Here is a 12781-nt window from a genome sequence, read left to right as displayed (position 1 = left end):
TAAACCCCAAAATTAGGAGTAAATTTCTTATTACCTCTAAAAAATGAGTAATTATTTTAATTTCCTAGTTTTTCATAGTTTAGTTCATCATCAGTGTTAGTGTAATATTTGAAATCTTTGGGGATAAAATAAAAGTTAATTACACTTCTATTATAATATTTGGATAAAATAATATAAATGTTAGGTTAATTTTTATAGATAGGTGAGAAATTAGATTGTTTAATCTTAAAAGGTGGAACATGTAATTTCAACAAACCTTCGACCATTAAAGAATTTCAAATTGAATCTTCATTGAAAGCAACCCACACAAATAGCGCCTTATAAAAGCGCGTGACAAACTCCAATTCTAGATCTTCTACTGGCCATGACAACAAAAATGCCAAAAATTGGTCGGAGTTAATTTCTTCTTAACTTTGTATCTTGGATCTTTGCATGTGAATCTCGTTTCATTCTTGTTTGGATCTGCATCTTTACAAAGCTCTTCAAAGATTCGGAATAACCGATCAGAAATTCAACCGAAAATGGACAACGGAGACATTGAAGACGGAGACATTGAAGGCGGAGACGAAGAGTTTCGCGCGCCACGCGGCCGCAAGTATCAGCCGGTTGTGGATAACGATCGTGCCGTTCTTGAGATGTCTTCTATTGATCTTGGATCTTCCTCTGCTTCTAATCTCAAGTACTTACGATTCTCTCTCCCAATGTGTGTGTATTTTCATGTATTTGTATTTGTGTATATGAAATATCTTTATTGGATTTGGAAATGAGAAGGTTTATCGGATGTGGAATTTTAGTTTAAGAGTAGCGAGAAGTAAGATTATACTCGTGTTTGCTTATTTTAGTTACCGGGATTGATTTGCTACCAAGTCCCATAATTTTACTGGAATGATGCCACACACGTAGAGCAAGTGAACATTACTGACATTTAGTATCTAATTATGTTACTGGTGAGGTAAGGAAGGATGAAGTTTTAGTTAAACCTTTTTATATCTAATCTTCTTTCACAATAAATAGAGGTTTTTATCCTTGATTTTTGATTCATGTTATATGATCATAAGAATTTTGTACAGAGGTGTTATGCCATGTTCTTTTAGCAATCTAGTTTATCAAGATGAGTGGTTTGAGTTGTAAGAATGTAGTTTTATGACTGTTAAGTTGTTTTATTTAAGCTAATCAATAAAATTAGAATTTAATAAACTTTCTTGATGTTAGGCTGAAAGAATGATTGAACAAGTTTTGTTTGTTTTGGCATTATTTTTGGTTTGCTATGTATTTCACTATTGAAGAAATAGGGTTCCATGAATAATTTTCCATCTATTTTCCAATGAATAAGAATTTCTTTGCTCTATTGAAAGTGGTTGAGTATTTGTTGCCATAATAAAAAGGTGAATTATTACTTTCTCTGATAAATCCTATTAATATGTGCAAAATTGAAATTCCCATTTTCATGGTCTTGCATGCTAAGAACACTTTTATGATCCGATTGGATACAATGTTCAGTATTGGTAATCTTATGCAAGAACTTGAAAAGAAAAAAATTGAGGCATTTACATTTAATTTATATATGTGATTTAATGAAGATGCTTTTGTTTCTTGGAATATAAAGTTGTTCATCTGAATGGAATTAATACTGTAATTTTCTTCATGTTGAGATTGTCTTTTTTGTTAATAAATCATGGCAGGAGTGTAAAAGTAGATGCGCAGGCAGACATGGGTTCTGATGCCAGGCAAAATCATGATAATATAGGAGTCAATGGCCCTCAGAGGGATTCCAAATTGGAATTGTTTGGTTTTGATTCTCTTGTCAACATTCTTGGTCTTAGAAGGTAATTGGTTTATTCTTGTTAACTTACTCTTTTATCTTGTTGATTGACTCTCTTAAACTGAGAAATTGTTATTTGTTAATAGTATTCTTTTAAATTGAGAAAGCGTCATTCATTAATTGTAATCTTTGGCATTGAGAAAACATCATATTTTGATATATAGATAGATAGATGGATGGATGGCTTCAAAAGTATATGCATGTAGATGTATTGATTGAATTTATTTCATCTTTGTCTTATATATGATTAATTTTTGATTAGTTGCTCTGGCTGAAGCTGTTATTGATATTCTTGCTTCATGCTCGTCCAGTATGACTGAGCAAATTGCAGCACCTTTAAGTCCTAGAGATGGTAGAGAGGGTGATGATGGTCCTGTTACATATGGGCATCCACAGGTATGGTAATTTCTTAGGCATGCTACTGTCTGATGAATAACTTTTTTTCTTCAGTATTAAATTTGGTTTACATATAAGGGCTTGCAAAATCTCATTTACTTGATATTGTTGATACTGGAATTTTGTTGTTGTTTTCATATTTATTGAGAAGATAAATTATGGAATTAGAAGGTAATGGTACCATTATATATTTTGGTGTGGTCTTTCTTCAGTGTTGTAGAAAACTTAATTTTGAACTTTAGAAGTGTTGCCTTTAGACTTGGCAATGGGCTGTGGGCCGTGGCCCGGAACGACTTGAGGCTAAAAAAGCCTGGCTTGGGGGCATGATTCGCTTTTAAGGTGGGTCATGCTGGGGCCTGTCGTCTGACCTGACCCACAAAAATTTAAAAATATATATATATAACATTTAATTTTTGGTAAGTTAGCCCGCTATAAAGCTCATAGAGGCATGACCAAAGGGTATGGGTCGTGCCTCAGGCCTAAGTGTTGAGGAAGGCTGACATGGCCTGCCAAAGCCCACCTTTTGGTGGATTTTGGCACAACACAACCCGTGGCACAACAGGTCATGCCTAATTTGTGGCATTTTCACTCTTTTATAATTAGTTTTTTTAATCAATGATATTCTATTGTTTCTTCTCAAAAATTAGAAAGTAAACAATAAAAGAAGTTGTAGAGTCTTCTGTTGCCTCTTTCTTTTTTTATGGTATATCTATCGAGTCAACTTATGTCAGATAATTCTTTAATTGACATATTATTGAAATAATACTTTGCTTGGTTTGGAAACATTGAATCTAAATAATGTGTTAGCAACTGCAATTTACATTATTTCTGATGTTTGTCCTTTGCCTCTTGATGTACATATATATTTATCTTGCAGCCTTGTGAGGTAAAATTGGGTACAATGATGGGTGTATTTATTCCATGCTTGCAAAACATATTGGGAATTATCTACTACATTCGATTCACATGGTATAACTCAAATTCCCTTATGTTAATTTTTGCTTTTGCTACTTTTGTTTTGGATTAATCTATTTGGCGCTGTCAATTGAGCATCTGTTTTGATTTTTATTGATGATACTGCTTGAGAATTTAAGAAAGAAGTCAGCGGAGTTCTTGTCAGTTACTTTGAAATTATCAAATCTCATGTTCTTGATTCTTAGCCAACTTTAGTTGTAGTTTTGACCATTCAAGCTAACTAATTGCTTTTGCTGCCCTTGTGAATTTTGGCAATTTCAGGATTGTTGGGATGGCTGGCATAGGTGACTCCTTGCTGCTGGTGGCATTTTGTGGCTTGTGTACTTTCTTGACTTCAATATCATTAAGTGCTATTGCAACGAATGGTGCAATGAAGGTACATTATACTTATGATTAATTATCTCGGATTGCTTTTTTGCACATCTCTTTTGAATTTAATACATCATTTTGATAGAAGCCAAGGAATTTTCCTAAATTTAAAGATATAATTATGTTTAGGGCGTTTACTAACTCTAGTCACATTTTTACTTGGAGTCTGCTATGGCAGCATAATCATTCTTCATGGCCTTTGTCAATTCCATGTTCTTGATCCTTAATATCTTTTCTACTGGTTTACAAGGGAGAAGATAAGACACATTAAATGGCATATTGGTGGACTACTTACTATAATTAAGGCATAGGCCTTTCTTTTGATAATTTACTTGTAATTTGTTTCCGTGTCTGTACAGGGTTTCAGAAATTACTACACCTTTTCTGAGTATTTCATTTTGGTTTGAATACTAATTGCTTTTTGTATTTTCATTCGCAGGGTGGAGGACCGTATTATCTCATTGGTCGTGCCCTTGGTCCAGAGGTTGGAGTAAGTATTGGACTCTGCTTTTTCCTTGGGAATGCAGTTGCTGGAGCCCTGTGAGTTTATATTGTGATTTTTTTTTGGCATTATAAGTACATGACTGATTGTGGTCCATGGATATCTTGGACTTGAGGTTCATAACAGACGTCCTAAGATCTTGATAACTTAGTAATATACGATTTATTCTCAATTACATATGCTAACATCCGTGGTTTATTGTTTGTTTTTGCCTTGTGGTTTCAGGTATGTGTTGGGAGCTGTGGAAACCTTCTTAAAAGCTGTACCTGCTGCTGGGATTTTTAGAGGTAACTATTGACAATGTATTTCAGTTGATAAATACTCTGTTTTATATTCTTTTACTGTATATCATAACCCATTTGGGAGCAGCTTATAAGTTTGAGTGATATAGGTTCAATTGTCTCTATTAAGATGCATGTTACTTCATTGATTTTTGACCAGTATGAATATTTTCTAGTGCCATAGAAAAAAAACATAGAAAGCGTTGTTTGATGGTGAATAAAGAAATATAACCTTGTATTTTCAGTGTTTCTTCTCTTTTATTATATAAAAGAGATCTGCCATGTAAGTGGCTGATATATTCGTAGCTATGTTTATTACAGAATGTTGACTTGTTGACATTGGATTGGAACATCTTTCATGTGGAGTTAACCTTGCAATTGCCAGTTTAATAATATATCGACTTCCATCTTCCCACCTCTATCTCTCATCGTCTCTGAGTGCAGATGCTGATGTAGGAGAGTAAGCTGAAAATATTGTAAAGAAAGGAAAGGAAAGAGAAGAATAGAAATGGGAAAGAAATAGATTGAACTTTGAAGACAAAAAAAGAAAGGAATAACAGAAGAAGAATACAAGAACTTAAATTAAGAGATCAATTTAACTGAAATGAGGGAGAGGTAGAAGAGAAGAATTGATAGAAGAGAAGGGTAAAATAGTAGAAGGAAAGGAGAGCTCTTGAGAGAGAATAGAAATATAGGAGATAAAGTAAAAGATAAGACACAAAATAGAGAAAGAGAGTTGGAAGAGAAAAGAGAAAGAAAATAACGATCAATTATTTCTCTCCAAATGATGCAAGTAATATCCTAGTTAATGTGTTTTATTAAAGAAAAATTAGGATTTCCTTTTTTTGCTGCACTTGCATGATCTAAGGTCTGAAATATGAAGCTTTAATTTTTGAGTGTAGCTGATACACATTGATGCATCTTTCTGTGGGTTCTGGCACTCTGCAAACAAAATAATTTTTATATGACTCAAGAAGCAAGACTATTAAGTTGTCTTTGGGGTATCTGCCATTTGTGTTTCCTTAATGAAAAACATTTAGGTGGCAAGCTACTATCATTTTTGGATTTGTGCACTTATCTTTTAGATTATTTAATTTGCAAGAACCGGAATAATTTGAAAGATGCTCTTAAAGAGGACCTAAATTTTTTATGGGATGAGGCTGACTTTATTTCGTTCTTAGCGCTGTAAGTTTCTAGTGTATTTATTGAGATTCTGCTCTTCTTTATTTTAGCAAAACTTCAAGGCTGTTCAATGATTTCTTGATCAAGTCTTTCTCTTTACTATTATTTTGTATGTGCATACACGGTCTTGTAACGGTACAGTACTAGGCCCACTTTTTATTTTTTTTGTTTGGGATATAATTATGTTGTGTTTGTTATCTATTAAAAAAAAACATTAGTTTGAGGTTGGATATCATGTGTAATTGATAGCGTTATTGTTGTTTGCAATGAACATAGTATGCAATTTGAAGACAAATTAAAAACCTTGTGCTAATTTATTTCTCTTTCATCTGTGTTTTCAATGTAGAGACAGTTACAAATATTAATGGCACAGAAACTGCACAATCCATACAAAGTCCAAGTTCACATGACCTACAAATTTATGGGATTGTTGTGACTATCATCATATGCTTTATTGTTTTTGGTGGTGTGAAAATGATCAATCGGGTTGCACCTGCTTTCCTCATTCCTGTTCTATTCTCTCTATTCTGCATATTTGTTGGGGTTCTTTTTGCAAAGAAAGGTGACCCTGCATGTAAGTTCTTTATATTTTTTTTTTGAGAGATGGGTTCTCTTGCTGACTTCCTATAATGTCTTTTAGGTAACAATTTTTTGAACTTATGAACTGTTGGCTGATTTTGGCTTGCATTGTTAACATGGGAATATAAAACTGATTTCTTAATACTTTTCTTTTCCTTTTTTGAGGAGCAGGGATTGATTTGTATTGTTGAAAGTTATTTGAAATTCCTATGCTTATTATTTTTTTGATAGTAGATTCTTAGGGGTAAATAAATGATTTGTATATAATTTTGACAGTTATACCAAGTCCTATGCTTATTGCTTTTCTAAAGTATTTTTTGTGTTGCTTGGCAATGTATAAAGTCTGAGTTCCTTAATTGACAAGTGTCATTGTGGTAGGTTTACATTTTGAAATTTGTGGAAGACTTTTAGGAAAAATAACATTTTAGATTGATATGCCGGTGAGATGGGTCAACTTTGGTTGTAGATAAATGCAGTGAGAAGTTTAGGCCATTGTATGCTTTGTACCATATTGACCTTAATACAGAAAAGAAAAAAGGGACACCACATTTGTCTTGTTTTTATTAGTGTCTGTACTTTTTTATGTTTGGATCCTTTTCAGCGTGGGATGCTGAGGGTTTTTTTTTTTTTTCCCCTCAAATTTTGTTTGTAATTTTTAATGCAGCTGGAATTACGGGTTTGAGTTTGAAAACTTTTAAAGATAACTGGAGTTCAGATTACCAGAAAACAAACAAGGCAGGAATACCTGATCCTAATGGAACTGTGACCTGGAGTTTCAAGTAAGAAATTTTAAGCTTTTTCTTTGCTGTTTTATATCATGTTCATATATGTGTGTGTGTGTGTGACAGAAATTGATTGATGAAATTCAATATGTGAATTTACAAAATAGTGAACAAATTGTCCACAAATAGACAATACTAAAGTAGGTAGAGAAATGAAAAGGAAAAAAAAAAAAAATAAGCAAGGACTAGGAAATATAAAAGGGACCTGAATTCAACAAAATGATGTCTGTCAGAATACCTCTGACTTCCTATGATGATGATTGAAGAAAAGGCCACATCTTGGGATTTGAAGAGGCTGAAGCCCATAAACATGCTTAGAACTTGGCTTTGTCTCATAAGGATGATCATCATCGCCTCTCTTGTCTAAAAAGTTCTTCTATTCCCTCTGGTCAAATAACCCACAAAACAGCCATAATAGCACACCCCACAAAGTTTTAGCTCTCCCTAGAGCATGAGATCTTTCTGGTGAATTAGGCAAGAGGGAGGTCTTACTGGAATATCTCTAAAGCTTTAGGCACATCTACTGTGGATTGATTGTATTAATTTCTTTTTACTCTTTCAATTTAAATCATCTAAGATGGGACCAGCTGAAGTCTGAACACAGTTGGACACCCACCTTTCAGTTTAAACTGACAACATTAGAACACATTGGTTGGTGAGTAGTACATAGAATGGAATTGTCTGTTTGTGGTTCTTCTAACCACAGTTTCTTTTTCACCTTTCAGTGATTTGGTTGGGCTCTTTTTCCCGGCTGTAACAGGAATTATGGCTGGGTCAAATCGATCTGCCTCCCTTAAAGATACTCAGCGTTCAATCCCAATTGGAACTTTGGCAGCAACTCTTACTACAACTGTAATGTATCTCGTTTCTGTGTTATTTTTTGGAGCACTTGCAACCAGACAGAAACTTTTGACAGACAGGTATTCATATTTCGTCGAAGTTATTGCTTGTCTCACATGTCCAAATTTTCATTTTTCTGTAACTCTTGCTGGAAAAATTCGCTTTTTTATCTTTTTGAACGTGTGTATATTGCATATATACCCATATCTTTCTGTTGTTCTTCATCACATGGTAGTTCAATTTATGGTTACTCATAGAGAATCGACCCTTTGAGGCCATGTTCTTATTATTTACTTGCCCTTTTTTAGCAGCTTATAATGTAATTAAGAAAATGGGGAAATCCAAACATAAGACCATCTGGTCAACTTGGCTGATTTTATTTTATAAGCACAATTTAATAGTAAGACCTTAAGAGTACTATAACACACTTGGAATGTAGTTGTGGCACATATATTGTGTTGATTTTTTGTAGTGGTATATCAAAAATGAAAAAATAGGATGTGTATGAATGTAGAATAATAAGCAATCTTTACACTTGGAATGTAAAATAATAAATTATTATAATGATGAGCTAACTCTCTGTGCAGGCTGTTTACTGCTACAATTGCTTGGCCTTTCCCAGCAATTGTTCACATAGGAATCATTCTTTCAACCTTAGGTGCCGCTCTTCAAAGCATGACAGGTGCCCCACGCCTCCTTGCAGCAATAGCCAATGACAATATTCTGCCTATTCTTAATTGCTTTATGGTAGCAGATGGGAATGAGCCTTATATAGCTACATTCTTTACTGCATTCATCTGTATTGGATGTGTCATAATAGGGAATCTGGATCTTATCACTCCAACTATAACAATGTTTTTCCTTCTCTGTTATGCGGGAGTGAACTTGTCTTGCTTCCTTCTCGATCTTCTAGATGCTCCCAGTTGGCGTCCGCGGTGGAAATTTCATCATTGGAGCATGTCTTTTCTTGGAGCAGCACTTTGTATTGGTGTGTCTCCTTTTCTGTTATTCATTTGAAGCTATATGCATAAGACATTGACCACTAAAATGCATGTGGTGTATATTTTCACTTAAAAGAAAACAATATGGCATGAGAGAAACTAAGTGTGCATGGAGGAATAGGTATGTTTTCAGTGAGAACCATATTTACTTTTTGGTTTTGTTTTTCCTGCAGTTATCATGTTCTTGATCTCGTGGTCATTTACTGTGGTGTCGCTGGCCCTTGCAAGCCTTATATATTATTACGTGAGCCTTAAAGGAAAAGCTGGGGATTGGGGAGATGGTTTTAAGAGTGCTTATTTTCAATTAGCACTTGGTAGTCTTCGATCTTTGGGAGGTAAATCTTACCATATAACACCAATTACTGGTACTCTGTTAGCAGCATCGTTAGACTGAATAATTACAACATGATGACTTGTGGGGCAAAAAAAAAAAAAAAAAAGAATCTCTGATTTTAATGATGAAGATATGTTCTTTATTGAATAATTTGGTGGATGTTTGAAGTTTGTGATGGAAGAATTACTGTAATAGTTGGCTGGCTATTTCCAAAACTTAGAATTGAGAAATTATTAGTCTTTTAAATATGAAGACAATCGTTCTGAAACTGTTAGTTTTTTTTTGCTAATTCCATCTTGATCTTACAAGACCCAAGACTTCTTTTGTTAGTTTTCTTCTATTACCTTTGACTTTTCAGATGATTACATTTCAATAAAGTGACAAATTGTTGCTATTATCTGGCCTTGAAAAGTTCCGATAGACACAAGTTCCTCACTTTATAACAAAATTCACTTGCGTATATGCTAAAACCCAAAATCATTGCTTAGTCAACACTCTCTTGTAGTTGGCTTTTTCTATTGATGCTTTTTGCAGTATACTGGCAGCATCTGAATGATCTATCCTACTGTGTTGGAATTGTCAGAAAATGGAGGCAGTGATTTGCCACATCATATGCTTGTGATTGTCTATCCTATTGTGTTGGAATTGTCAGAAAATGGGGGCAGTGATTTGCCACATCGTATGCTTGTGATAGCTACACAACCAGATAGATCATCCAGAAACTATAATTTGTTATGGGTGGTAGTATATATCCGAAGAAGTGTCCAAAATCATTTACTTGTACTGATTTATAGAATCTAACAATTTAACACCTACAAATCCTAAATTAATGTGTTAACACCTATCAAGATTTAGGTTAAATTTAGACTATCAAGACCAGAGATAAAAAAGCAAACATAGCCTTTTTTTGGTGATGAAATTAATGTTATGCAACTAAACTTGGTAACAGTTAAATGGAAAAAATGTGTACTTAGTGTGAATTTAGACAGGGCTGTAACATTTTGAGTTACAAACTTTTGTTTGTCTAGTGCATTGGTGAAGTTCACTTTGAATGTCTTCTTTTTTTTTTTTTAAATTTTAAATTCTTTGTTGAATTTCTGTAATAAACCTTTGATAATATTTGCAGCAAACCAAGTGCACCCAAAGAACTGGTATCCCATCCCATTGATATTCTGTCGGCCATGGGGTAAGCTTCCGGAAAATGTGCCCTGCCATCCCAAACTTTGTGACTTTGCTAACTGTATGAAGAAAAAAGGCCGCGGAATGTCCATATTTGTTTCTATACTAGACGGAGATTATCATGACCGTGCTGAAGATGCAAAGGTTGCCTGGAAACAGCTTGGTACCTACATTGAGTACAAGCGCTGTGAAGGTGTAGCAGAGATAGTTGTGGCACCCAATATGACTGAAGGTTTCCGAGGAATTGTTCAGACCATGGGCCTTGGCAATCTGAAACCCAACATTATTGTTATGAGATACCCAGAAATTTGGCGTCGGGAAAACCTAACTCAAATCCCAGCTGCTTTTGTTGGAATAATTAATGACTGCATTGTTGCGAACAAGGCAGTAGTGATTGTCAAGGGCCTTGATGAATGGCCCAATGAGTATCAAAGGCAGTATGGTACAATTGATTTATACTGGATTGTAAGAGACGGTGGTCTCATGCTGCTACTCTCTCAGCTCCTCCTCACAAAGGAGACTTTTGAAAGCTGTAAGATTCAGGTCTTCTGCATTGCAGAGGAGGATTCAGACGCAGAGATGCTCAAGACTGATGTAAAGAGGTTTCTTTATGACCTTCGGATGCAGGCTGAAGTTATCGTCATAACAATGAAATCATGGGAGGTACAAGCGGAGGGAGGACCTCAACAAGATGAATCATTGGATGCATACATTGCCGGTCAGCGCCGAATTACTGATTACATGGCTGAAATGAAGGCTACAGCTGAGAAGGAAGGGACAACGACATTGATGGTTGATGGGAAGCCTGTCATTGTAAACGAGAAACAGGTGGAGAAGTTTCTTCACACAATGCTGAAGTTGAATTCAACAATACTGAGACACTCGAGAATGGCGGCGGTTGTGCTTGTTAGTCTGCCACCGCCACCAGCTAACCACCCAGCTTACTTATACATGGAATATATGGATTTGTTGGTAGAGAATGTGCCGAGACTTTTGATTGTAAGAGGATACCGAAGAGATGTTGTAACGATATTCACATAGCGGCAGAAATTGCAGCCTCGTCTGTAATTGCCCCTATAATTTACTGTTCATATCAAATTTTCTTTGTTTTACCACCTTCGTCTGATTTTTGTAGTTTAAGAGGTTGTATTGCATTCATTCTTTTCACTGCTAGTGCCTGACGGCAATTTTGTTTTCATCTTAAAAATAAATGCACAGCCATTTGGGATGTGGAATTAAGTTATAATCTTGTTTTTAATACAATCTAGAATCAAAATTTCTGGATTCCTTGGTTGGCCTAATTAGAATGTAAACTCTGGTTAAGACAATATAATCCATTTTGGATTGAAGGATGAGAGATAGTTAATGTCTAGAATCTCTTGGGGGTTTTGTCTAAATTTTTCAAGTTGAGATATTCCTTGGCTCTCATGTCATGTCTATAAATAGCCAATTCAATTGTATAGCTTATTTGTAACAAGCAACACAACTCATTATTTCCACCACATTCTCACTACTACATTCTTCTTTCAGTTTTGCTACTCATTTTGTTTTGTTCTTTAGGTGTTCATTTCCCTCAAATACATACATTATATATACGTTGCGTGTCTCATATGGTTACACTGACTTAGTTCGGGTTTTTAGATAATGCATGAAATATTAATATTAATTTTTTTATTTTATATAATTTTAAAGTTCGATATTTTTATCAAGATTTTTTATAATTATAAAGATATTTCTTTATTACAATCTAAGTTAAAAAATTGGAATCTGTTAGTACATCATTCTTGCAAGACAAGACCGGATTAGTATTTTCTAGTGTTGAAGGCAAGGTTATGCTATATAGAAAAAGTGATGTCATAAATAGAAATAAATGAAAATATATTATTTTAACTTGAATAAGTTTCACTATAAAGATGTTGTTTGGCCAAACAACTATTTCCCACCCAAGGTTTGATGTTTTCTCAAAATTCTCTCCTTTAACTATGAAAACACCAAACACCCACCCATGACCGGTTAGATTTAACCAAACCCTAACGGTGGTAGGGGTAAAATCGTCATTTTCACTATAATATTAAAAATAAACTAAAATAGAATCTAATTTTGTCCCCCTAAACTTTAAAAACTAAAATTTTCCCCCAGCCTAAGTTTTAAAAAATGGCAGTTTCACCCTAGGGTTTGGTTTTGAAATCTCCGATGACCGTTCCGGCTCCATTGCCGACAACCTCTCCCTCCCGAAGCAACCTCTCTTTCCGACGAATATTTTCCTCCCATTTGGAGGATCGATCAGCGTCGGCTTGGCCTTGGGAGACGAAGAACTTCGTCTCCCCAGACGAAGACGACGACCGTCTTCCCTGGGGAGACGAAGAACTTCGTCTTCCCCGACAAAGTTCTTCGTCTCCCAAGGCCAAGCCGACGCCGATCGATCCTCCAAATGGGAGGAAAACATTCGTCGGAAGGAGAGGTTGCTTCGGGAGGGAGAGGTTGTCGGCAATGGAGCCGGAACGGTCGTCGGAGATTTCAAAACCAAACCCTAGGGTGA

The 12781-nt window shown here is 35.1% G+C and overlaps 1 protein-coding gene across 5 annotated transcripts; it reads left to right on the top strand.

The window, feature by feature from the left end:
- The first annotated feature begins 343 nt into the window (after positions 1-343).
- On the top strand, positions 344-11493 carry LOC123205312 (cation-chloride cotransporter 1-like). Of its 5 annotated transcripts, XM_044622258.1 has the most exons (14): positions 344-679; positions 1683-1826; positions 2134-2218; positions 3096-3187; positions 3455-3569; positions 4002-4102; positions 4290-4351; positions 5874-6101; positions 6771-6885; positions 7614-7808; positions 8316-8410; positions 8642-8716; positions 8903-9064; positions 10190-11493. In XM_044622258.1, the coding sequence occupies exons 1-14, from the start codon at positions 522-524 to the stop codon at positions 11281-11283; spliced, it is 2721 nt and encodes a 906-aa protein (XP_044478193.1). In that variant the 5' UTR covers positions 344-521; the 3' UTR covers positions 11284-11493. The 5 variants fall into 5 exon arrangements, with proteins under 5 accessions (XP_044478193.1, XP_044478190.1, XP_044478189.1 ...); XM_044622255.1 differs by having other exon boundaries at positions 5880-6101; positions 8316-8716; XM_044622254.1 differs by having other exon boundaries at positions 8316-8716.
- The last annotated feature ends 1288 nt before the right edge of the window (positions 11494-12781 follow it).

Source organism: Mangifera indica, unplaced genomic scaffold (assembly GCF_011075055.1).
Source record: "Mangifera indica cultivar Alphonso unplaced genomic scaffold, CATAS_Mindica_2.1 Un_0003, whole genome shotgun sequence".
In the NCBI taxonomy this organism is placed as follows: domain Eukaryota; kingdom Viridiplantae; phylum Streptophyta; class Magnoliopsida; order Sapindales; family Anacardiaceae; genus Mangifera; species Mangifera indica.
Note: the sequence above shows the minus strand (reverse complement) of the source record. Positions and strands in the feature narration are given on the sequence as shown.

Bases quoted from the DNA above. Each gene is read 5' to 3' on its own strand.
- LOC123205312 (XM_044622254.1), top strand. From the start codon at position 522: ATGGACAACGGAGACATTGAAGACGGAGACATTGAAGGCGGAGACGAA. The intron at 2,219-3,095 runs GTATGGTAATTT...TTTATCTTGCAG, and splicing joins TTACATATGGGCATCCACAG to CCTTGTGAGGTAAAATTGGG. The intron at 6,886-7,613 runs GTAAGAAATTTT...TTCACCTTTCAG, and splicing joins ACTGTGACCTGGAGTTTCAA to TGATTTGGTTGGGCTCTTTT.